This window comes from Cavia porcellus, unplaced genomic scaffold (assembly GCF_034190915.1).
Source record: "Cavia porcellus strain 051 isolate PalLab524CR breed Dunkin Hartley unplaced genomic scaffold, mCavPor4.1 scaffold_10, whole genome shotgun sequence".
NCBI classification, from domain to species: Eukaryota; Metazoa; Chordata; class Mammalia; order Rodentia; family Caviidae; genus Cavia; species Cavia porcellus.
The window spans coordinates 83,000,028-83,023,747 of record NW_026947493.1 but is presented as its reverse complement, the minus strand read 5'-3'; the positions used below and the strand labels follow the sequence as shown (position 1 = coordinate 83,023,747).

Genomic DNA, 23,720 nt, shown 5'->3' with positions numbered 1-23,720 from the left:
GCCCTGGCGACACCTTTCTAACTGCCTTCCAAACCGCAGCCCTCCCCTCCTCCCCCGGACTCCTGCACATTCAACTACCTGAGTGCAAAAAGAGACAAAAGAAAAAGACTTAGAACATACTGCACTGGGCTTCTAGAGCGTTGGAAGAAAGGTGTTGGTTGTTTTTTTAAGACAAAAACCTACTTTCGATTATGAAATCTTTTTTGGAAAAGTGAGACTTGCATAGTGTGGTCCCTGCACCGGCTCTTCCCGTCTGGGAAGTGAGCGTGTGACAGGCTCTCTCCCCTCACGCCTGCAGGCTCCACGCAGGGTCATGGTGTGACAGAGACGGCAGTGCCTCGCTCCAACCTGAGACAAAAACTACTTCATTACTACCTGTATCAGCACCAAAGAAACCCTTTCCAGGAAGGAGATGCAAGACAAAGCAAAAATCAGACACAGAAATAAAAGCTCCACAGTTTTTGAGGCGGTGTAAATCCTAGCAACTGTTATGGTTATCCTGGCTTTACCATCTTCCAGCCATGGGGCAGGCACTTTAGTTAGGTGACTCCGTTAAGCTTTAAAATGGCCTCGTGAGATAACTCACCGAGTCTCCGTACACTTCTGGGAGACTAATGCGTGCGTCCTGATAACAACCCTATGCAACAGTATGTCCATTTTACAGATTTGGAAAAGGATATGTTGAGGGCTTGTCTCCTGCCCAGGGTCACACAATAAGGATCCAGAAAAGCCGGAACCTGAGCCCCGGTTCTTGGGTCCTGAATCTGTGGCCTTCAGCTCAGGCTGTTGAGTATCTGCTAATTCCTATCTCCCCGTGCAGTGACACGGATGCTCCCTGCTTAGAACAGGCACACCGCGCAGCCACACAGAGTTAGGTCCTCAGTTTGGTTGCTTTCATTTCATTTCTGTACCAGTCTTCCAACATTTCCATTCCTGCCGTTTATTACATCGGCCTGCTTGGGAATGTTTCAAATTTAAAGAAAGAAATTACAGTGCAAATGACTGGCAGAGCAAACGGACAACATCTGCTCTTGGCGCTCTCTGGAAGGCGCAGATGGATGTGTTTAATTGAAACACAGCCTGAAAATCTCAGACTCAGTCTCACGGTGCTCGCTGAGAAGGACCAAAGGACACACCCGGCAGGCGCCATGAAAGGTCTTGTTGGTGAAATCTTGGTGCAGCAAGAAACTATTTCATATTCCAATTTCTCTAACATCCTTCCTTTGATTTTTGCAAAGTAAAACAAAAACAAAATAAAAATTCCTGAGCAAGCGAAGGCCCATAATTCTACCAAAATATGCTTTGAGGGAGAACACATAGACCCTGTAGACACGGGCAGCAAAAAGTGGAACATTTTCCTGTAATTTCAGAAACACTTGAAATGTAAAGAAGAAAAAATACAGTAGCTCCATTCACAGATTCAGAAGTTGAGTGTTAGGAGGAAGAGCGGTGACCTCCCCGTGTGAGTCCCACACAGCATAGATGCCTGTGAAGCAGAATCAGAACACCCCCGGCCGGCTTCCGACCTCAGTCCGCGAGGATAACCTGTTAGTGCCCCCCGGAGCCACCTAACTGGGACACAAACACAGACTTGTGCCTTTTCTTTATCTTATAAGACAAGTGCTCTGCATAGCAGATTCAGAGCTGAGCTCTAGGAATGCAAAGTAGGCAGGATAAGGCTCCTGTCCTGGGGGGAGAGACGGACACCAATGCTACTGGGCTAAACGGGAGCCTGGCTGTCACGGTTTAGATTGAAAACGTCCCCCAAGTTCTCCAGTGTGTGGAAGGCCATTGGACCGCGGGTGCTCCCTCGTCCAGGATTCATCCACGGAGGAGTTCGGGGCTGAGTGCACTGATAGGAGGCGGGGCCTGGTTGGAGGTGGTCACTGGGGTGTGACTTGGATGGGGGGTCTTGTCCCTGCTCCCCCTTTCATTTCTGTTTCCTGGCTTCTGTGGGGGGAGCACCTTTTCCTCGCCGTGCCTTTCCCCCATGCTGCTTCTGTCTTGGAGACATAACCACGGACTGAAACCAGGCACTGAATACACGGCTCCTTCTTCAAGCTGTGGGTACTGGGTCTTGTGTCCCAGGGATGGGAAAGCGACTTTACAAGTGCTTTCCACAGCCTTAAAGAAAGTACAGTCTGGTCTTCACTACAGGGTGACAGAAGAGAGCAACCCAGAAAGTTAGCAGGGCACCCCAAAGGCAAAAAGTTACGAGGCAGTATGATATGACATGCATTTGGGGTGCTTTAAATAATTCGGTGTGATTGAACTCTGAGAGAAGGGTGACGACAGGCCAAGATACCGCAGAAAGTAAAGGCCACCGGGCAAGGCCACGTAAACCACACTGAACTCCGAGACCATCCTCTGGGGACAGGGACCAGGAAGGAGACACAGCAGGGAAGACACGCTAAGAGAAGCCCTGGCAGCCAGGGAGTGGACAGACAAGGGCTAGCGAGAGGCCAAGGGCCACCTGGGGCTTCTTGAGATGGCCTCTGTGCGGAGGGGCAGGGCCTGAAATAAAGCTGGTGGCTGAGGAAGAGATGACAATCAGAGAGCCATCACAAAGGCCCGGAGGTCCCTGTGTGTGCTGTTCATTACGTTCCTCCCCAGAGTCTTGGTTCTCAATGCTGGGACAGAACACCAACACCCAGAAGTTAAAGGAAAAAAGGTTCATTTTCGCTCACAGTTTGTAGAGGTTTCAGTCCATGGCCAGCTGGCTCCAAGGCAGGACAGCACGAGCATGGCAGAGGGCATCGCCAGGAGAAACAGTCCATGGCAGCGCAGGCAGGAGGCAGCAGCAGCAGCAAACCTGCGTCTCCCTTTACTCTAAACAGGCTGCAACCTTTTGGGTCGCGCTAACCACACCCAGAGTGGGGCTTCTGTCTCCGGTAGATACACTCGGTCACACCCAGAGCTCTGCTAGTTCCAATCAGTGGGCTAACATGTGCCACACACCCTCCGTCCCTGTATCACACACCCTAGAGCCAGCCGGCTTTGAAAAGTCCACCTCTGGACACATGAGGCTTTGGGGGGACATCTAGATACAAGCTACAACAACCAAGCCATGCCCATCTTCTCTGACTTTGATTTCCATGGACATCAAGATCCCATTGAAACGCTGCACCTTCTAGAGTGGCTGGAGGCACTCTCTCATCCTTTCTCTCTCTCTCTCTCTCTCTCTCTCTCTCTCTCTCTCTCTCTCTCTCTTTCTCCCTGCACAATTTTCTCATCTTTCCTTTAAGGCATTTCACGTCTTGCAATCTTGTCATATTGCACCGTATTTTAGAGTTAGGAATTGATTGCAGGAAGGTGAGATGACCACGTCAGTGACGAAGCTCCCACAGCTAGGCATCTGCGACCCTGACACCCCGAATTCTGCAGATGATGTAGACACGGCTTAGCTCCTAAAGAGGGCAGGCTGACCAACAGCCCCACCACGGGCAGCTCTTCCTTTCCTGCTTTTGTGGGTGCCTCTGCTTACACAGCGGTGGCACTTAAACTCAGGCAGGAAGTGAGACCCTGGGCAGCAAGGCACATGCTGCTCTGTGGAGCTGGGGACTAGAGACCGAGCGAGCGCTGCTGACGCCAGCTGCAGGAGGCCCATCCTACTGCCAGGCCGTCCCTCTTGGGCTCCTCCCTGCGTCTTCCTAGACAGCCGTCCATGGGAAATCAATCAGGGCCTGGGCTCTGGGCAGCACAGTGTGCTGTAACAGTCTCGCCAGCCTGGCGGCCAGCAGGCCTGTGGGAGCTGGAGGCCCAGACACAGGGGAAAGCCCAGCTGGCAGCTGAGGAGCCACTTGTGTCTGACAGGAAATCCCAAGCCTGCCATGGTGTCCCCACCCAGCAGAGAAGTCAAATGGCTTCGCCTCTGATGCAGGCAAGTGGGGAAAACACAGAAGCATTTTGCTGTGTCTCACAGTTAGAGTCTAATCCGAACCCCCAAGGCCCAGTGGGTAGACAAGATGGCGCCACGCTTGCTTGTGAACACCATGAACTCACCCCACGGAAACTCTCTCAGGCCCCAGCGCCTGCTCTTCTCTCCTTAGCCTTTTCCAATTCCATCCCTCCTGGAGTGGAATCAGCCCCTGGACTGCACCTTCCTAGCTTAGGACAAGGAGAACTAGTTCTGGGAGACACCAGTGAAAACAAGATCTCCCCATATAGGAGTACGTGTGTCGACTGTCTACCCAGGTTAAGCCAGCATGCTGGCATTTCCTGCTTTCACCTCAGGACGTGCAAAGCCCCTGATATTCTAACAGCTCCCTCGCTTTCTGGATGAAGCCTGCATTGCCCTGTCACCCCTCTGACCACGGCCCCTTTGTCCAAGCCCCACTGATGTACTGTCTAACTGCCGTTCCCACGGACACATTTTGGGAAGCACATTTTGGAGCGGAGAATATGCTTTTAAGTCTCTTTCTGGTATAGAATAGCCTAGACCTGAAAGAATAGGCATGCTAATTTGGAAGGGCTCACAGAGAAAGGACAGGGTGTGTACGTGATTGCACATGCGCATCTCCAAGCCTTCACACGTGAGCGTCAGCGGATGGTGTCTGTTTGGCTAAAACTCACACCTGAAGATAAAGCAACCCAGTCATCTTCTGTAGTCTGATTTAGCCTGGTTTGAAATGAGATATAAAACTGCTTTGAACAATGGAGTTGGAATACACATACGGCTTTGTACAGTGACTGCTAAGGACAGCACTGATTCACAAGCACAAATGAGGGTGCATTTGCTAGGATCCTGGTGCCTTTCCATGCATGCTTGTGTGTTTAGGCAGTGAGGTGGAGTCCAGAAAAAGCCTCTGAAGGTAAACGCTTTTACTGAAATGAGTTTGAAGAATAAACAGCAAGACTGGCTGGGTAGAGAGAGGAAGAGAGGCAAGGGCCTGTGTGAATAAGAACCAACTTCCTCTATGTCACACTCCCTATATAACCGGGGGGGGGGGGGACCTCGCCCCAGCGTACAAACCTAACTGCCAGGACCCGTGACTCTATCACCTTATGTGGCAAAAGGGACTTGGCAAATGTCCTTTAGTAGAGGACTCAGGGACTCTCTAAGGGTATTGTGTACGATGCCCCAGGAAGGGTTCATGGAATCACAGGGACCCGTTAAAAGCGAGAATCCTTCCCAGCTGTGGTCAGAGGACCATGCGACCAGGGAGGAAGGGTCAGAGAGATGCAGAACAGCTGGCGGGAATGGAAGTGGCTGTGAGCCGAGGACTGGGGCCGCATTGATTTTATTTTTCCTAGTGCACATGTCTTTATTTCTGGATGCTATAAAAGAACAAACTTAGAAAGTTGGACAAGACGGCTCACGCCTGCAATCCCAGCACTCAGGAGGCTGAGGCAGGAGCATCACAGTAGTTTGAAGCCAGCCTAGGTTGCATAGTGAGACTGTGTGAAAAAAAAAGAGGGAGAGAGAGACCAGAGAAAGAAAACAAAGAAGCCCACCCCCAACCAAACATCATTAGAAGCCAGGAGAGTCACAGCCCCAGAGCCAAGTGGTGTCACTGCTTCCTGAGTAGGTGAGCAAACGCCCGTCCCGGGACTGTTCGTGGATTCCTCTCCACCTCCCTCCCGCCCACGCCCACGCCCACGGCCACTGAACACACTTAGGCACCGACACAAAGGGACTGAGAGTGCAAAACTGGGCAGCCCGGGTTCCAGGCCCGGTGCTGTCCTTTAACACCACTGGTCACTGACAGGAGGGTACGCTTTCATCAGACATTAAATCTTCCCGGTGAAATTCAGGGAAAAAACCTACTTCACTCATCAAACCTTAAATTCCTCAAACATGGCATTTTGCCCGTTTGGAGTCAGGTTTGCCCGACACCTGCCTGTGAGAGCCAATCCTTGGGAGACTGACAGTGTGTTTACTTAAGCAAACACAGATTGCAGGCAACGAAAATGGGAGTGATCATGCCGTGAGGACTGACAGACCCTCGCCTTCAGGACTCGCTCTGAACCCTCGGCTTGGAGCCTCTCTGGTGTCCTTCACAGAGTCCCAGGGTCTAGCACTACACGATCACTCTGGCCAGCGGAGATGCTGGTGAACTGAGACACACAGAGCACGGGGCCCAGCACCCACCCCACCAGCTTGAGGATACTCACGGGTGGGCCCAGGGCGCCTTGTGGTCCCACGCTGCCCGTGACCCCGGGGACTCCGGGCGCTCCAGGGATGCCCTGAGAGGAAGCAGGAAATGCAGCAGAGGTGAAAATCACACAGTCTCATCTAGGACAACGCACAAGCAAGAGTCACAGATACACAGTGACAGACCACCTTCCTCACCACCAAACCTCAGGACACCGAAAATGAGAAGGTTTTTTTTTAAGTCTCTGTACTCTTACTGAGATATGGTTCTTTTACAAGCAAACCTTATCTGTATCCAAAATCAGTGCAGCTGGCCAAATGGCTCAGAGGATAATTAGGCCACTAGCCTGTCTTAACCTTTTTTTGTTTTGTTTTTGAGACCTGATCTCACTATGCAGTTCAGGCTGGCCTTGAGCTCACTTTGTAGCCCAGGCTGATCTTGAACTTGCATCGATCCTCCTGCTTCAGCCTCCAGAATGCTGGGATTACAGGCGTGAGCCCCCACACCCAGCTATGTCTTATCTTTAAAGGATGTTTGAAGGTAGTTGGGAGCCAAGGGACAAGCTGATACCCCACAGCAAAGGTGGCTGCTGCAGGAGAAAACGTCCCCGAAGAAATGTGGGGCTCTAAAGCGGGGTACACCTTGTCACCTTCTGGTATACTCACAATTGGCCCTGGAGGTCCTGGAGGGCCGGAGGAACCGTCCTTGCCAGGAAATCCCTGGGGAAGAAAAACACCGTGTGTCAACCAAGGGACTCTCAGGACAGGCTCTCGGAATTCTTTTGCTGCTTAGGAGGCGAGTCTCATGGCTAGCTCCGCGCTAGCAAGGATTCACTGCTTTCGGACTCTTCCTGGAAATTGTTCTTGGCAAGACTTTGTGTCTATTGGCGCCATTAAATTGCCCAGGGCAAGAATTTTAGGTGTAAGAAATGCCACTTACAAACTTAGGAATTTGTTTCCAGAAAATGTTTCTACTGAACCAAGCACAACACAGGAGAGAACTGATTTTTTTTTCCCCTGTACCGGGGATTGAACCGGGGACCTCACATTTGCAGTCAGGCGCTTATGCCACTGAGCTAAATCCCCAGCCCAAGAGGACTGATTCTTGTTACTTAAAGGGCGGAGATAAAAAGATGTCTTGGTGTCTTTCCTGCCCTCGTACCATGAGCAAGGACGCGTGGGGTGGGGACCCACAGCAGCCGTGGGGACCGAGGCACCTGGCTGCGTAGGCTGAGCGCCTGCCTCCTGGCATTTACACACACCGACGTGTTTGCTAACTGTCCCACGTTAGAAGGCTTAATAAAGGCAGAACAAACGGTGCTTTTCAAAGTAAAAACATCTTCCTAAGTTGCTGGCTGTGTGTGGAGTGCTATTTCTGTGTGAATATCTGAGTTTTAAAATGTGTAACAGCTGCAACAGCTTCCTCTCACACGGTCAATTTTCTGTGGCTCTGGACTTTCCAATGGAGCTGACATGACCGCACATCTTCAATCTCAGCTTTTTACAGCAGGCTCATAAAATTCTGCTCAAAGCAACCCCGCCCTACTCCAGGGACGAACTTGCTACCCTCCAGCTCCCTTTCGGACGTGGCTGCGTCTTACTTTCTAGGGACCCCACCTGCACCGCCATCCTGTCTCCCCCCACAGGCATAAATGACAGACAGGAAGGATTCGGTGGTAAATGGTGTGCACGGGCAGCAGGCGCGTGGGTGGCCTGCAGACAGGGACGGCCTGCTGTGCCACAGCACTCTCTGGTTGTTTCTGGGTATTAGCAACCCGATCAACAGAGCCAGCCAAGGAGGCGGGGGTCACCATGGTGCGGTTTTCCTCTCCAGCGTGGACCCATGGCTTGGCCGTGTCTCCTTGCCATTAACTTGGTGCCACAAGCTCAGGATGGGAAGGGGCTTGTGTTTCTCTCACCCACCTCATCTGCTATCTTTCTCTTGTTAAGACACAGAAAGAACACCGCTCAGATGCAGGCCCTCAGTCCTGGACTTGCCAGCTTCCAGCACCATGACCCAGCACACTTCTGTCCTTTATACATCAGCCTGTGTTATACCTTCTGCTTCAGGAGCACAGCAAGCACAAGCCCAGGCTCCCTGCACTCTCGTCCATCCTCATGAGCTGTGGCAGTGCCGCGGGGCCACCCGCCTGGGGACTTCGTGTTTGGTTCTCAGTGCCCCAGGGCCACCCGCCTGGGGACTTTGTGTTTGGTTCTCAGTGCCCCAGGGCCACCCGCCTGGGGACTTTGTGTTTGGTTCTCTGGTTCTTGTTACATAGTTTAGCCTGGCTTTGAGCTTGGGGTCCTCCTGCCTCGGCTTCCCAAGTGAGGGGATGACAGGACTATACTACGACATCCAACACAAGGCAACTCTCACATAGGACAGCTTTGGCGTCTCTGCCTTCCCCTTCATCCCGGGTGAGCAGCCACAGCAGAGGATTCTCATACAGAAGCCACAATCTTGGTGACAGGAGCACTGTTGCAAAGTGCCTACATTTTATACCGAAAAATAACGGGCAAACTCCAGCTCTGTCCTTCAGTTTGAGCGCAGTGAAGGGTCAGAGTCCTTTTTCAGCCACTGACCGAGAGACTTGTGTTCCCCTTTCCAAATCTTTTCAGTATCCACATCAGGGAGCCGATCTGTGAAGATGAACGCTTTTGCTTTTTTGAAGATGAGTGTTTATGAATTGAGCAACCTCACAACAAGCAGAGACCCTTAATTAACAACAAATAGCGAATACTAAGAAGGAGACGCTTAATGGGAATCTCTTGAGCCAACAAGTATTCATTGCTGAAATGCACGAAATCAGCCACCCACAAACAAAAATAGCTCCGAGCATTTTTCCTTTCTTTATATTCTCACCTCTAAATATTAATATACATCCACAGCCCACATTAAAATACTTTCTGCTGTAAAAACTTGAAAAGATTTTTAGAGTTTGTTTTTGAAGACATTTGGCTCTGAGCAAACGTCTGAGCTCTGAGCTAGGGTTTACCTGCAAAACGAATTCTAACCTACGATCTACTTTCCAGATCCTAACAGTCTGACAAACACTCAAGCACCTACGGCTCAAACTGGCAAAGAGGGTTTCACTCAATTAAACATTTACTCCCTGAGATTTTCAGTTTTCTTTTCCATACTGTAGAGCAAATATAACGGGTACTCTCACCTCTCCGGTCTGAAATGTTTCATTTTTTGTTTTGGAGACAGGGTCTCACTATGTGGTGAAGGTTGGCCTTGAACTCACAATGTAGCTCAGGTTGGCCTCAAACTCATGGAAACTCTCCTGCCTCAGCCTCCTGGGAGCTGGGCTTCCAGGTGTGCACCACCACAGATGGCTGCAATGGTGTTCTGTAGCCCCTTTTGAAGTTTGTACTTCCCAAGTTCTATGCCTGTGGCATCTAAAGGCTGAAGCCACCTATACACAATGCATTTTATATCTGAAATTAGTCGAAAGCCAGCATGCGTCTGTGACAGGGCTCTGAGAACTGGTGCACAGAGCTAGTGATTAGGCTATCAGCTGCAGCTCCCCAGAGCGGCGTGGCAGGGACCTGCTAGGTCCTTGGCACCCGGCATCTGACACACTAGACTCAAGCAGCAAGGGCCAAAGAAAGCCTGAAAAAGCCGCATGCAGGCTCAGCCCTGTGGCACGACCAAGCCACCCAGCGGCCAGGGCGGCTGCTGGCCATCGGAAACAAGGCTGCCCTGGCAGCCCGGAGGTAAGGCCCACCGCCAGCTTAAGAGACTGAGCAGCAAAACCCACAGGCCCTGCAGACACTGGCCCGGGCTAGTGACCTGGGCCAATCCTGACGTGTGACACCCTGGAGGGTCTCCCTGGGGAAGTTTTAGTGACTTGCTCACCTGCATGCATTAGACACAGGAGTGTGTGTGTGTATGTGTGTGTGTGTGTGTGTGTGTGGTGTGTGCATTGGTACAAATGCACACATTGTACTTTTTTTTTTTTTTTTTGGAGACAGGGTCTTGCTATGCAGTTCAGGCTGACCTTGAGTTCACTTTATAGCCCAGGTTGATTGTCAACTTGCAACGACCCTCCTGCCTCAGCCTCCTGAGTGCTGGGATTACGGGAGTGTGCCACCACAACATTCTACTTTAACACTTACTTATCTTCAATCTAAATGCATGTATACATGTAATTATTCATTTTAGCAACCTGCAGTGATGACTTCATACAATTAAAACAGAAAATACTCAGAATATTCTATGAAGAAATTACTTTGACATGCAGTAGGTCTTATATAACACCCTATCCAGTTTTTCTGAAGTCAAATTGGTTATCAGACTCTTCAAACTTTTTAAAACCATGCATTCCTAACTCCACCTAAGAACTTTGGTATCTGGTTCCCTAATGTGGAGTTCAGGAATCTGTTTAAATGAGTGAAGACACAGAACCACCTGATGATTAGGGGGTGCACCTGCAGCTGTACAAACCTAGAAATCCTGCCTCCGCCCCTCCACTAGAACTAAAGCCAGAGTCCAAGGCAGATGCCACTGCTGCTGCCAGGCCTGTGCCCAGGCGGGAGACTGGAGAGCTAACAAGGACACGAAACTGATACCCGTTCTTCGCTGTGGGCAGGTGAGGGGCGTTGTGAAAGCAGCCTGTTTTCAGGCATGAAGTTTCGATTCTGACTCTATCAAGGAAGTCACCCAGACAGGGCCCCCAGTGCCCTAGTGGGGCAGGCGAGGCCACTGCAGGGTGGAGATTCTACTGATTAAACAGCTCTTCGGGGAGATTTTCTCACAGTCACCAAGTCCCGCAGGATCTTTACTGACAGGATTGCAGGGAAGAGCGAGCTCAGTGCCGAGCCAGGAGCCCGTCCTCGCTGCCAGGCGGAGCTCAGACCCTCCGCTTCCTCAGCTCCAGCCTGGATCTGGGAAACGGAATCACAGTGCCCAGCAATCTCCGTCTCCAGAGGATGAAGGAGCCATACCATGAAGCACCTGCAGGGACTCAGCAATTGACGGGATGGCGGCTGCTGTTTTTGTTAAAGCAATTCGCGGAGTGCCGATGGCAGAAGGCTGTCAGCGCTGAGCAAATGTTTTCCTGGGATTTAATGAAAATCCGCCTAGAACCCAGAGCAGAAAACCAAGCCCTTCTCTCCCCGGCTCTGTGATGGTATCTCTGTTTCCTTTCTGAGGAGGGAGACGCTCCCGGGGATAATTACTGTGCAGCCAGCGTAGGAGCTGGCAGAGGGCAGGCAGAGACTCTCTCCCCACTGCTTAACTCAGCCCTCGGGGATGGAAGCCAAGCAGCCTCTCGGAGCTCAAGTTCCCAGGGCGCTTGGAGCCCAGCTCCCCTCTGCAGCATGGGGCCCTCAGCACAATGTGGCCTTTGTGCTCCCAAGCCCACATAATTAGCCAGCCAGCGTGTTCAAGTATGCTTACAGGGTGGAATCCAAAAAATTTTTGGAAAACCCCAACTTGCTTTTTCTTTAGATTTTTTTTATTTACAATCTTCAGAGGCATCTTCATATAGAAAGGGTAGGAGTCAGGAAACATCCCTTCTCCTGTGGTGAATACTAATATGGGTAGCTAAGACTGCATTTCTTTATAGAAAAGCTTTGTAGGAATTAATCTGCACAACGACTTCATGGGGCATGTGATTTTCTCCCCCTGCTTTTCATAGCCCAGGGAAGTGAGTCTTGAAAACACACAGGTCCTGGTCTAGGATGGGGTGGTGGGGGCTTAAACCCAGGTGTAGCCAGCCACAAAGTCCCCCGCCATGAAACCCCCAGCCACAAAGTCCTCAGCCATGAAGCCCCCAGTCCCGAAGACCCCAGCTATAAAGACCCCAGCGGTCCCTGGTCAGATCCGGAGGTGAAGTGCCTTCTGCAGAGTTTCCCTCTGACCAAGGAGGAAGGAAGGCCGTGCTTATGGCAGGGAGTGCAGAGACACTCATGGGGCTCAGAGGAAGGACCCTAAATGAGCAGGAAGCACCTCAAATGAAAGAGCTTAAACCTTGGAATTTGGACTCCGCGCCTGGGCAGGACAGGGGGATTACTCCACTCTGCGTGCTGTAAAAACCTGTCTCTTTAGCATTTTCATCTCTTCTCTTCCTGAATTTTTATAAAACCGAACTAAGAACTGGAAAGTAAAATGACTTTAAAGCTTATGCTGGTAGTGCTGGCTGGCAAACTAGAGTCTGACTGCGAGTGGCTCTCAGAGCCGGGAAGGAAGTTGGTTTTTCTTTCTCTGTTTTTCTTTTCGGTTCTTTCTCTGACCCTGTATCTCTCTGCCTGCCTATTATCTATCATTTGCTAATCAATTATCTATCTATGTATCTGTCATCTATCTTCCACCTGCTTATCACCTATCTATCCATCTGTCCACTCATCCGTCCGTCCGTCTGTCAGACAGGCGAGTCTAGTCCGTTCTTTCTGGCTTCCCTAGGACCCCCGGCTGTCCCAATCAGGGCTAAGAAAGGCACCACACATCAGAGGCGCCCAGAGAACACTGGGTGAGCCCCGAACTCACAGACACCAAGAACAGAGGGGAGGAGGCAAGGTTTATAGTGGAAAAGAAAGAGGCAGGATGTCTCCCTGGCCGGAAGGCTGGTGGGGCGGAGGCCGCGCTGCCTCAGCTGTTGGATATGGAACTTGCACCTCTGCTCCCAAAGTCAGGGCCCGAGTTTGCTCCAGGGCCTCCTGGCTGGTGGAAACCGCCCAGGGTGAAGGAGTCCAGCTTGTGCTGGAAGGCCACTGTGGCCGCAGGCCCAGCCTGGAAAAGGGCTGCTGTCGAGTGGCCAACCTGCCGGGGGAAAAAGCCAGAAAAGGCCAGAAACGCAAGAGGAGCAGATGTTTGGTCTTCTTCCTTTGTGATCTGTGAACCCTCCGGAGTGGGACTGGCAGCCGCCCCGGGAGAGAGCTGTCAGCCCTTCCCTGCACTAAAGGTCAGAGCGATGGGGCTCCCAGGTGGGAGCTAAGGACAGGCAGAGGCTGAACAGAAGGAAGGTGCAGCAGGGAGCTGCAGCCCAGGGCCGCGGTGATGTGCAGACCCCATGGAGCCGGGAACCTGGGGAGAGGACACCGCCCCAAGTCCTCACCAGCCCCTCCCTCCTGCCTAGCGTGGGATTCACTCACTCGGGGTGGGGGGTGTTGACAGCCAGCACCGCTGAGTGATCAAGGGCTGAGACCAAAGGAACCAAACAGCTCTGCCCTCCTGGGCCCCTGGACAGACCAGCCTCGCTGGGGAACGCTCTGGAAGGGACAGGACGGTTAAGCTGGGTCATGTCAACTCGACTGGCTTGAAGAGTCGCCCAGCGGTGGGACATTCCTCTAGTATGTCTGGGTGTGTCGTGGAACTGGGGCTCTGCGGTCTATGTCCCACGGCCCCTGCTTCTCAGGCTCTGGTTCCCGGCCGCCATGAACTAAGCGGTTTTGTGAGCCAGGCCCTTCCACCATGACGGTCGGCCTGGAAGCCAGCCAGCCACTAACTGGCTCTGAAATCAGAGCCAAATTAAACCCCTCCTCCTTTACATCTGGGTGTTGAGCATTGCGTCCCCTTTCACTGCCACGGGCAGTAAGGCTCATCATTCCTTCTGCTGTCAATCCGTTACCCGCCATGGTGGCCACTGTGCCTCTGGGCCTACGGCCAAAGAGGGATTATCGCAGGGTGTTTGTTCTTAGTACTCTTTAAGCAGCCTCTCCTCTCCTGCTGCCCAGCCAGGGAGACCTGGAGAGACTGCAGAGACCAGGGAGACTCCACGGAGCGAGCCTTCCGGGCTGGTTCTCATCCTACACCTGTCTACCCTGACCCTCCTACCTTACAGCCCAGCTGAGTGACTAACTGTCTTATAACTCTGCTACCCTAAAGCCTGTGGATCATTTGACTAAATATATCCGACTAAACAATTCTGTTTTCACCACCTTCTCCTTTCTTCCTTTGGGGTTCTAAAAAGAGTCAGGCATTTCCCTGGCCCTGGGGGCAACAGACACGTTCTGGAACCTACTCCTCCTGCTATTCCCTTGAGGTAGGCACTTTGGAAATTGCTTCGTTTAGCAACAGTAAAGATCTCCGCCTCCAAATTCTCCTCTGCAGTTCTGAGCAACTCTTTGTAGCCGGTGTAGTCAATGGTACAGAGCATGTCCTCAGCTAATGCGAGGCTGGTGCTTCCCTCCAGTGGGGAGGCTGCTACACACCTCGAGGGCACCACCGGGCCATTTCATGTGAACGGCAGCCCCTTGGTTACACACTGGCATGGTGTGGCCCCAAGCATCTTTTTCTAAACTATTGCTTCCAAAAATATACACTTCTATAACGAGTGTGTATCCACTGAAATCCAGATAATAAAGCAATTTCTGTCCTATTCCAGAAGCATTCAAAGTAGGGAGCACACACACTCAGAGCTTTACTATCACAGGGACATTTTATGCTATCCTAAGGCATTTTATAATATCTTGTAAGATATCCAAGTATAGATATCACTTTATTAAGAGTTTGGATCCTATAGAAGAACACAGCATGTTTGGAAGAGCAGCAAAATAGTTTCAAAAAGGCCAAGTTGGCACACAGATTCTAAAAGGAAGCATTCCAACGTCCAGCAATTCAAGTGCTAAGCCAGCAAGTTTCACTCGGGAGCTCTCTGCCAAGCCCGGAATTATGCACAGATAAATCAAACAAACTCCCTCAACCAAATCTCTAGACTTGCCTTTTTCTGAGCTTCAGGAACCATGAAGGAATCTAGGTGTGTAACCACACAGGATCTTAGCCCGAGCCCTCAGCCAAAACACATAAATCCTGGTAGACACCCCTGCCACGGGTCCCAGAGCCCTCGAGCAGCTCACTTTCCCAGCAGGCCCCTGGAAATGTGGGCTGAGACACGCTACACAGGATGATTCTGTGGGCTGAACAGGGACTGACTGAGAGGTTAGGCAAAGGCAAGTGGGCGTTTAACCAAAAGGAGGGGAGATGTGGTGCCCACACCTGCATCCCACAGAGGGGACACTCTGCTCTGAGCCGTCAGTCGCACTCAGCGAGCGGGGCACTCTCCGAGTCAGAGTGCTTCCCGGCCCATGCTTTGCTCCCCGGGGAATAAGGCACCCTAAACTCCCAGCTCACATGGCTGTTCATTTCCTTTCGGTTTGTGCCTTGAGGATTTGAAAGAGCTGGGGAAACTGTTAAACCAGCACATGCAATTCAGTGTGAGCTACATTCAGGGTTAGAAGCCTTCAGAAAGGGTGCTGCTGATTCGGAATAGTTGGAGAAATAATGGACACGGTGTTTTAGTGCTGGGGGAAGCAGTGGACGTCAAAGCCACTGGCGAATGGAAACAGATGTGGCCTGGTAGCGTGGAGATCCGCAGGGCAAGATAGCGAATGAACTGGCTCCAGTTCCTTCCATGAGCTCTGCCACCAGCGCAGTGGCTGGAGAGAGGCATGCTTGGTCAGAAGCAGCCTGCGGCGAGGTCTTACCCTTTGGCCGGGTGAGCCGTCACGTCCAGGTGAGCCCACACCTCCTGGCATACCCTAGGCAGAATGGGAAAAAAGACATTTGCAAACCTACTGGGTGAGTGAGGACCCTTCGCCAGGGAACTCAGACCCAAAGGAACCTCGGGGAAAGGAGCACCTCCCACCCGGCCACCCGCCCCTCAGCTGGGCTCTCCAAGGGGCAGCACCAAGGCTACGGCTGACGTTAGAGTCCGAGCCCTGGATCCTTGGTGAAGCTCGAGGGAGCAGACAGCTGTCAGCGACAGACACAGACACAGTACCTGTGGCCCAGGAAGGCCAGTGTCTCCTTTCTCTCCCTTCTCGCCAGGCATTCCCTGAATACCAAAAGCACACAGTCAGGGTCACCGGAGTGTCTCCCCCTCAGAGTGCCCTCAACACCCAGGTGCTCCCACAGGAGCGTCTGCATGACCCACGTCACTTCTCAAACATGCTACTCCTTCTAGGTAAACACTGCCAGGGACAGAACCTTCCTAAGACAGAATGGTTCCAACACGGGACAAACATTCGCGTGTGGCCCAGCCGACACTGTACAGGCGTGGAGGGGACCGTTGAATATTTCACTGGTACTTGTAGTTTAAATTAAAAAAACCTTACACCTCTATAGACTTGTTTTGTCTTAGATTTGGTTAAAAAAGACCACAGGAATACAATGTAGGCATAGATGTGCAAACATCTGACCTAGTGGATAGTAAGATGGAAACAAATACTTGTTGTTAATAGTAGCAACCACACAAATTGATGCTAATGGTTTCTAAAAAGTGAAAAACTTTTGGAAGGAAAACCCAAAGAAAGATCACTAAACAGGAAGCTTTCAGGGAGCTGGTTGCTCCGAGTGTTAATTACAGATCGGTTTTATATTTGAACTCTAGATCTCCATTACTGAAGATGGGTAGTGGAATTAAATCTGTTTTTAATGGCACAAAGTAGCTTTTCAAAGAGATGCAGCCGTGTAACCGCCACGATGTAAAAACCAAGACTCACTCACTTAATGGCCTGTACTCCGAGGCTACCTGAGATAAGGGTCATAAATCAATGGCTTTCATTAATCTTCAGCCACCATTATACAAGTCAATAATGGATAATTAACTTCATGTAACATTAATTACTTTCTGGTTGCTTCCACATCCATCAGGAGTTTGGTCACACAAGAAAAGGGCTTTATGTATGCGTGAAGCTCTGCTTTTCTTCTGTAGAAACTTGCTGTCCACGTACCTGTTTATCATAAGAGCCCCACTTTTGAGCAAAAAATAGGTGATGGGCAGAGCTACTGAGTGGACCCCCATCAGCACTCACTTTCAAAGGGATGGGCTCATTACGGGGGGCAGGGGCCTCCCACGGGAGAGTCCTAACAATACAACCCATGAGAGCACTTGGGCATAACTCACCGGCATTCCTTGAATGGACAACCCACTCGGTCCTTGGGGTCCCGGGGGGCCCTGAGGTCCTGCAGGGCCTGATTCCCCCCGAGGGCCCTCTGGTCCCTGGAAGACAAGAGAGAAATTATTGGGGACCAGGCTATGGAAGGGTGAAGCTGCTCAGCATAAAGGAGCCTCTGCTGTGTTTGAAAACCTCGTGCTCACAGCCTGTCAGAATGACAGAATGACACTGCAGCTGCAGGGCTGAACCTCACCCAAAGGATCCCAGGACGATGAACGTCACCCAAAGGATCCCAGGACAATGAACCTCACCCAAAGGATCCCAGGACAATGAATCTCACCGAAAGGACCCCAGGACAATGAACCTCACCCAAAGGATCCCAGGACAATGAACCTCACCCAAAGGATCCCAGGACAATGAACCTCACCCAAAGGATCCCAGGACAATGAACCTCACCCAAAGGATCCCAGGACAATGAACCTCACCCCAAGGATCCCAGGACGATGAACCTCACCCAAAGGATCCCAGGACAATGAACCTCACCCAAAGGATCCCAGGACAATGAACCTCACCCCAAGGATCCCAGGACGATGAACCTCGCCCCAAGGATCCCAGGACAATGAACCTCACCCAAAGGATCCCAGGGCGATGAACTGCCAACCAAAGAGATACGACAGTCTCTGATTGGTAACAGTTACGGCTGCAAAAGTCTTTGTTCTGACTTCTCAAGGCCCTGCTCAGTTTCCGGCCTCTACCTCAGCCACTGCTTTCAATTCCCTTCATGCCCCCACCCCAATCTGTTTGAAACCCAAAAAAATGGGCATCCAGAGAAGTCTCTGTCTGAGCTCCAAGAGTTCTGACCTTCCTGGACCCCAAAACCATACTGCTTGTCTCTCTTATTTAAACTTTAGCCCTGCTTAGGAGATTGAGGGCCTGGTCAGGCTCCTAATAAGAAAAGTCATCAGAGAAGAGACCCTTTGACTCTTAAGGGATATTTCTGCTTACAGGGCTTAGGAAAATTCCTAAGACACAAAGTATTAAGAGGATAAGCAGACCCCAAACTCAAATGACTCATCTCCAAGGCTAAACATCACCCATAGCCAGGACAACATACAGAGAGGGTTACTGCAACTCGGGTTTTCATTTTTGCTTTCACAGACAGAATGCTGTGCCAATTAGATAAGTAACCACACACACACACACACACACACACACACACACACACACCCCACTCTAGAAGAAATTCTAAAGACAGAGGCCCGCTGAGTGCTGAGGCCCGCTCTCCAGGTCTGCAAAGTCTCAGCCATGGAGCGGAAGGAGGTGAGCTGCTTCCCTCCTCCCTCGCTGTGGACGACCCTGACCCGACCCTCTGCCCCGGGGACCTTGGTATCCACCTTGGTCCTGCCCTCTCTGCCTCTTCGGTGCCTACAAATGGCCCTGGAATCAATACCATTTGATTTTCTTTCTTTTCAAGATCAGACACCCCTCTCACCCCAGTAAGCTGACTTCTATTGTTTAGATCTTGTCATGGTTTAATGAAACCACACCACTTCTGCAATTTTAGACCCAGAAAAATCTCTTAAAGACCAGCCTGGGCTATAAAGCCCAAGTCCTCCCTTAAAGTGAGGCTGGTGTATCCATTACTTGAGACCATGTCTCAAAAAAAAAAAAAAAATCTGTAATACCATCAGTGAATGTAAGTAACAAAATTTCTTTTGAAATACTTTTATTATAACATTAAAAAGAGGGCATAAAAAAGCTGGCTGCACACCTTGGTATTTATAACTCTTGAATATCTACTAGTTACATATTATCAAGGAACAAAAAATAGAATAGGGCAGAAAATAGGTGGCCCACTTTATTTTGCAAAATCAGAGACCAAGAAATGACCAGGAGAAGCCAGCAAGGCCTTGTGCTTCTAAATCCCTGCTACCTGATGCACAAAACCAAAACCAAAACAGGACGGGTGCTGGGGCTTTGCTGGCAGAGCAGAGCTCACCGGTGCCCACAGTGGCTGACATGAGACCCACTGCACCCGGCAAGTTCTTTCCCCAAGCACCACTATGTGTCCCTGTCTTCCCCCATCAAAGTCAGCACGTGATGGAGCCATGTACATAGTGGCAGGAGAGGATAATCGAGGTCTGCCTCCAGGGCAGGAGCCATCACCCAGGAGGGTGTTAGGGAAATAGGGGAGCTGGCACCAGCTGTGGAGGGCAGGGAGCCCCAGGGCACCTTGTTGGAGGAGAGGCACAGGGGTGCTCGGGCGGAGTCAGGGGACATCTACCACGTCCAGCCCCAAACACAGCCCAGGAGGGCACTATCTCAGGGCCTGAGCTTGGAGCTGGCTCGCACGGCCTTGCGGTCCAGCGGCTCCTTTCTCTCCCCGACGTTTGCTCTGGCCTTGTGCCATCCGTTCCCATTGCATAGTAGAAACTTCTGCAGTGCATCCTTCTGGTGAATAAACACCACGCGAACTTCACCGGGAACCACACTGAGGTGGTGAGCTGCACCCAGTGATGGGGACTGACGTGCGGAGCAGTGCTATGACGGACGGGATGGGAATTACAGTTTAAAGGACCTTGAATGCCCCGCTGACCAGGAAACCTGACGGCAGGTTTTCAGAGGGAGTGACCCGACTCCAGCCTGGACTCCAGGACAAGGAATCCTGGGGCAGATGTGAGGGGTCAGAACGCCAGGCCACTGGAGCCGGAGACAGAAGATGTGCCAGGAGCCGGGGAGAGGAAGGCGAGGCCTGAGCTCAATTAGCCGCTGGGCTCCTGCCAGTCCTTAGACGCCTTTGTACAAAGTAGAAAAACATGTGTCTCGACATGGCTTGGCATCGCCTGTCCCCTGGTCTGATCCCTTGTGCAGTGTACAACCTGGCCCAGCATCCGCTGGTGGCTTTGGACAGTGAGGATGGAAAACGCGGTTGTGTATTTGATTACACACCGTGGAAAAGGAGGAAGAAGAATGCAAAATACGAGAAGTTACCTGGGGGGTCCGGTGCCGAGAGTCTACACGGCTCCTGTTACTGTAGCCGGGGAGCGGACCCGGGGCAGAGCCACCTCGCACACTCACCCCCTCACGCCGTGAAGACGCGCGTCTAACCTGAAACCCGGCTGTCACTCTGCTATTAATATTCTTTGTGGTCCAAAAGCACAAGGCCTCTGAATATGGAAAAGGGTTAGACCCCGGTTTCATAAAAATTCAGGAGCTTTCGATTACAAGGGTAAAGAAATCATGATGGAAAGCAGGTGGGGAGGGAAGACAGAGACAGAGACAGAGAGAGACTGAGAGACGGAGCACATTACCTTCGGACCCTGTTCACCTTGCTGGCCCTTGGGTCCGCGGAGTCCCGGACCACCCTGGGAAACAGATGTTAAACATCAGCTCCAACACGAGTCTCAAACAGTATGTTTCACTCATTTTTCTTACCGACATGGGATTATGTCATATTATTTTACATAAAGCCCACACATTGTGTACATTCATAATGATCCTTACCTGGAAATCTGCCTCCTCGCTCCAGCGCTCCCTGGAGATGATTTCTCAGGCTGAGAAGCCTCCTAGGCCAAGTCCTCTTACATTGGAGAAACAACCGCACTTATTCATTTGGTGCTTATATTGGGCTACCGTGTCTCGTGAATAAGCATAATATGTATTATTGGCCTAAAATGGTGTGTTTCAGAAAGGGAACTTTGAAGGTAAAGTCTTCAATTAAATTTTTTAAAGGGCATGAACATAACAGCAATTAAATTTTCTTTATTTAATTCGAAATGCAGATAATTAGACCAGTATTTCTGAAACTAGTTGTTTGCATTTCCCAAGATGTTTCATCTGTTAACCTTCGCTATAGAGAGTTTTATACAGATATACATCTACCCATGCTATTATTAACAGCAGGGGTGTGTGCGTGCGTGTGTGTGTGTGTGTGTGTGTGTGTGTACCAGGGATTGCACTCATGACCTCACGCTTGCCAGGCAGTGATGGTAGTTTTTACATAGACATTTATCTACATACACAACGATGAATATGTGTATGCATTCTTTGTGTGCATGGTTACTGTGGGCCTCACCATGCCCCCCTGTCTTAACCGACTCTCAATTTGGTGAACCTATTGTAAGAAACAGATGTGATCGCGCTACAGGAAGTGGGGAAGGTGCCTGCCTGCTCTCCGGCCCCTTAAAGGGTAACGTGAAAAAAATGACATTAAAGTCCACGGGCTTTTGCTTCTGCTGCGATCTGGGAGTCAAAGGCTTGCTCTTGGGTCACAGTGTGGGTGACAAGGTCAGGAGACAACGTGACTCCGACAGGGTCTCTGTCCCCTGAGCACAAGGACTGACAGGTCACTGTGTTGCTCCCGTTTATTTCCCGTGGCGTCCCATGCCAGTCATGACTCCGTGCCCCCAGCCAACCACTGCCACGTCTGAAGGTGCTGGCCAGGCCACCTTCAAGGCTTCCCCTGTGCTTTCTCAGCTTCTTAAACCCATTCCTCCTCCCAGCTCTCCTCTTCCAGATTGGCTTTGTTCTTTTCTTAAAATTTCTTTCTTTCTTTTTTGTACCAGGGATCGAACTCACGACCTTGCGCTTGCCAGGCAGCGCTGACACCACTGAGCTAAATCCCAAGCCCCAACATTTCTTTTTAAATGCATTTTTCTTAGCTCACATTAATTTTACAAAGGAAAAGCTTTCGCGGTGGGAACGTCTTACACGCATGTAACTACGAAGCTGCATCCACGAGCAGATGCGTATCTACAGAAACCTGCCTGTAGGGTTACTAAGGTGTCATTTGCTGAGTGATTACATATGTGATGTGACACTGTTGGACCTAAGTCTGAAGTTTTTAACTTAGTACTTTAGAGGGTTTTGGTTTTTTTTTTTTGGCATAGACACATTAAAATATAACTCACTGACTGTTGCATAACTGAGCAAACCTCGGACATGTGGAGTTTATTTGAACATTTTCTGTTACTTAAAGTTTTGGTATTGTTTTGTTTTGTTTGTTTTTGCCATCACACAAATATTTTGCTGATTAAACAATGTTTTAGTTAATATCCTCACGTACCCTTAAACAGATACGTTAGTGTTTCACAGATACCCGGAAGTAGAATCAGAAGCAAAGCTTGATCAACATGCAGATACTAAATGATATCCAAAAGAGGTGACGGTTTTATATCCACAGATAGTCTAAGAAGGGCTCTCGTTTCCCTGTTAACCAGTGCTGGATATTAGCAAACTCTGCATTTTTATTACTCTCACAGTTAAAAAATAATATCTTATTTTAATGTTCACATTTCTGGAAACTACATGATTGCACATCTTTTTTATAACTGTTTTCCATTTTTATTCTGCTTTTGTTGCGGTCGCTCATTCAAGCCCTGTACCCAGGTTTTCCAGGCTCACCGTGTCTCCGCTTTGCTATGTGGGACATTCTGCATGGAGCTGAATGCTGGGCCTCTAGTAGCCCCGTATGATGTATATGCATGTGAGCGTGCACACGTGTCGATGGACACATGTGACCACATCGCACTGGTGCAGGGTGCTCTTGACTGACCACCTGACAGCTTTTCCTTACCCTCTCCTCCCTTCTACGCTCACGGCTATAAAGGCTAGTACAGGATCCACTTTCCCAGCTGGTCTTTGCAACCAGGAATGGTTTGACAATTCAGGCTGATGTGAGCGAGGAGCAGCCGTCTAGGGAGACCAGGGCGGAGGCCATGAGATGCCCAGGTCCTGGAGGACACTGCTGAGACGCCGCCTTCGTCCTGGGCCCCTCACCCCTCGTCCTCTCAGACCAGCGAGCTGGCCAAAGTGTTCTCCTGCCTGATACCGCTATGCCACTCAAGCTTTCTGGTTCTTGCAGCCTAATGTAGCCAGTGATCAGGGAAACCTGTCACTGTGACACGGTTTTGTGCATCCTCAGAGGCTGGTTTGAACCGAGCTGACAGTTTTATCAAAATGAGACTCTCACAGATCTGCACGCCAGAAGCAGCATTCCTTAATACCAGGGCCCATGTTACCTCCTAAGTGGCTTTCCACCTTCTCCCTAATGCTGTTCCCTGAGCACATCAGCAAATACAAACTCATCTGATCAATAGAACAGAAGATAGAAGCAGAAACCCCAGGCCCGTTCATCTGCTTCACCTTAAACAAAAGGGCCAAAAACATACTCTGGAGGGAACGTAGCCTCTTTACTAGACGGTGCTGGGGAAACCAGATATCCATACGTACAGGGCTGAATCTGGACCGACATCTCACCACGCACTAAACTAAACCAAAGTGGATCAAAGATCTGCATGTTGAACAAAGATCTAACCTGCTGGAAGATAAAATAGGGGTGACCTTTAAAGGCATAAGAGTAGGTAGGCCAGGACGTTCTGAACAGAGCCCCGGTGGCACAAGGAATAACCCCAAGAATCAACAGATCATATCAACTTAAAAAGCCTCTACACAGCAAAGGAAACCACCAACAGTGTGAACAGAAAACCCACACAGTGGGAAAAGGAAATTTTGTCAGCCACTGCTCGGACAGAGGACTAACACTGAAAACTATGAAGAACTAAAAAGTTTAGACCTCCTCAAAATAAAAGACCCAATCAAAAAACGGCTCCTGAAGTGGATAAACACTTCTCAGAAGAAGTACAAATGAACAACAAATACATGAAAAAATGCTTAACATCTCTGGCCATCAGAGAAATGCAAATTAAAACTATGTTGAGATTCCACCTCACCCCTGAAAGAAAGAATAGCAGTCACCATGAAGTCTAATAATAAATGCTGGTGA

General features: G+C 50.4%; 1 protein-coding gene across 4 annotated transcripts in view; it reads right to left on the bottom strand.

Annotated features, from left to right (window-relative positions):
• Positions 1-23,720, bottom strand: part of Col14a1 (collagen type XIV alpha 1 chain) — a 174,272-nt gene that overhangs the window by 20,368 nt on the left and 130,184 nt on the right. For all 4 annotated transcript variants that reach the window (XM_063257679.1, XM_063257681.1, XM_005008223.3 and 1 more), the window contains exons 37-42: positions 20,248-20,301; positions 16,945-17,040; positions 15,820-15,873; positions 15,524-15,577; positions 6,761-6,814; positions 6,115-6,186 (exon numbers count right to left, since the gene is read on the bottom strand). In XM_063257679.1, the coding sequence (XP_063113749.1) occupies positions 6,115-6,186; positions 6,761-6,814; positions 15,524-15,577; positions 15,820-15,873; positions 16,945-17,040; positions 20,248-20,301 (384 nt within the window). The remainder of the gene's footprint in view (positions 1-6,114; positions 6,187-6,760; positions 6,815-15,523; positions 15,578-15,819; positions 15,874-16,944; positions 17,041-20,247; positions 20,302-23,720) is intronic.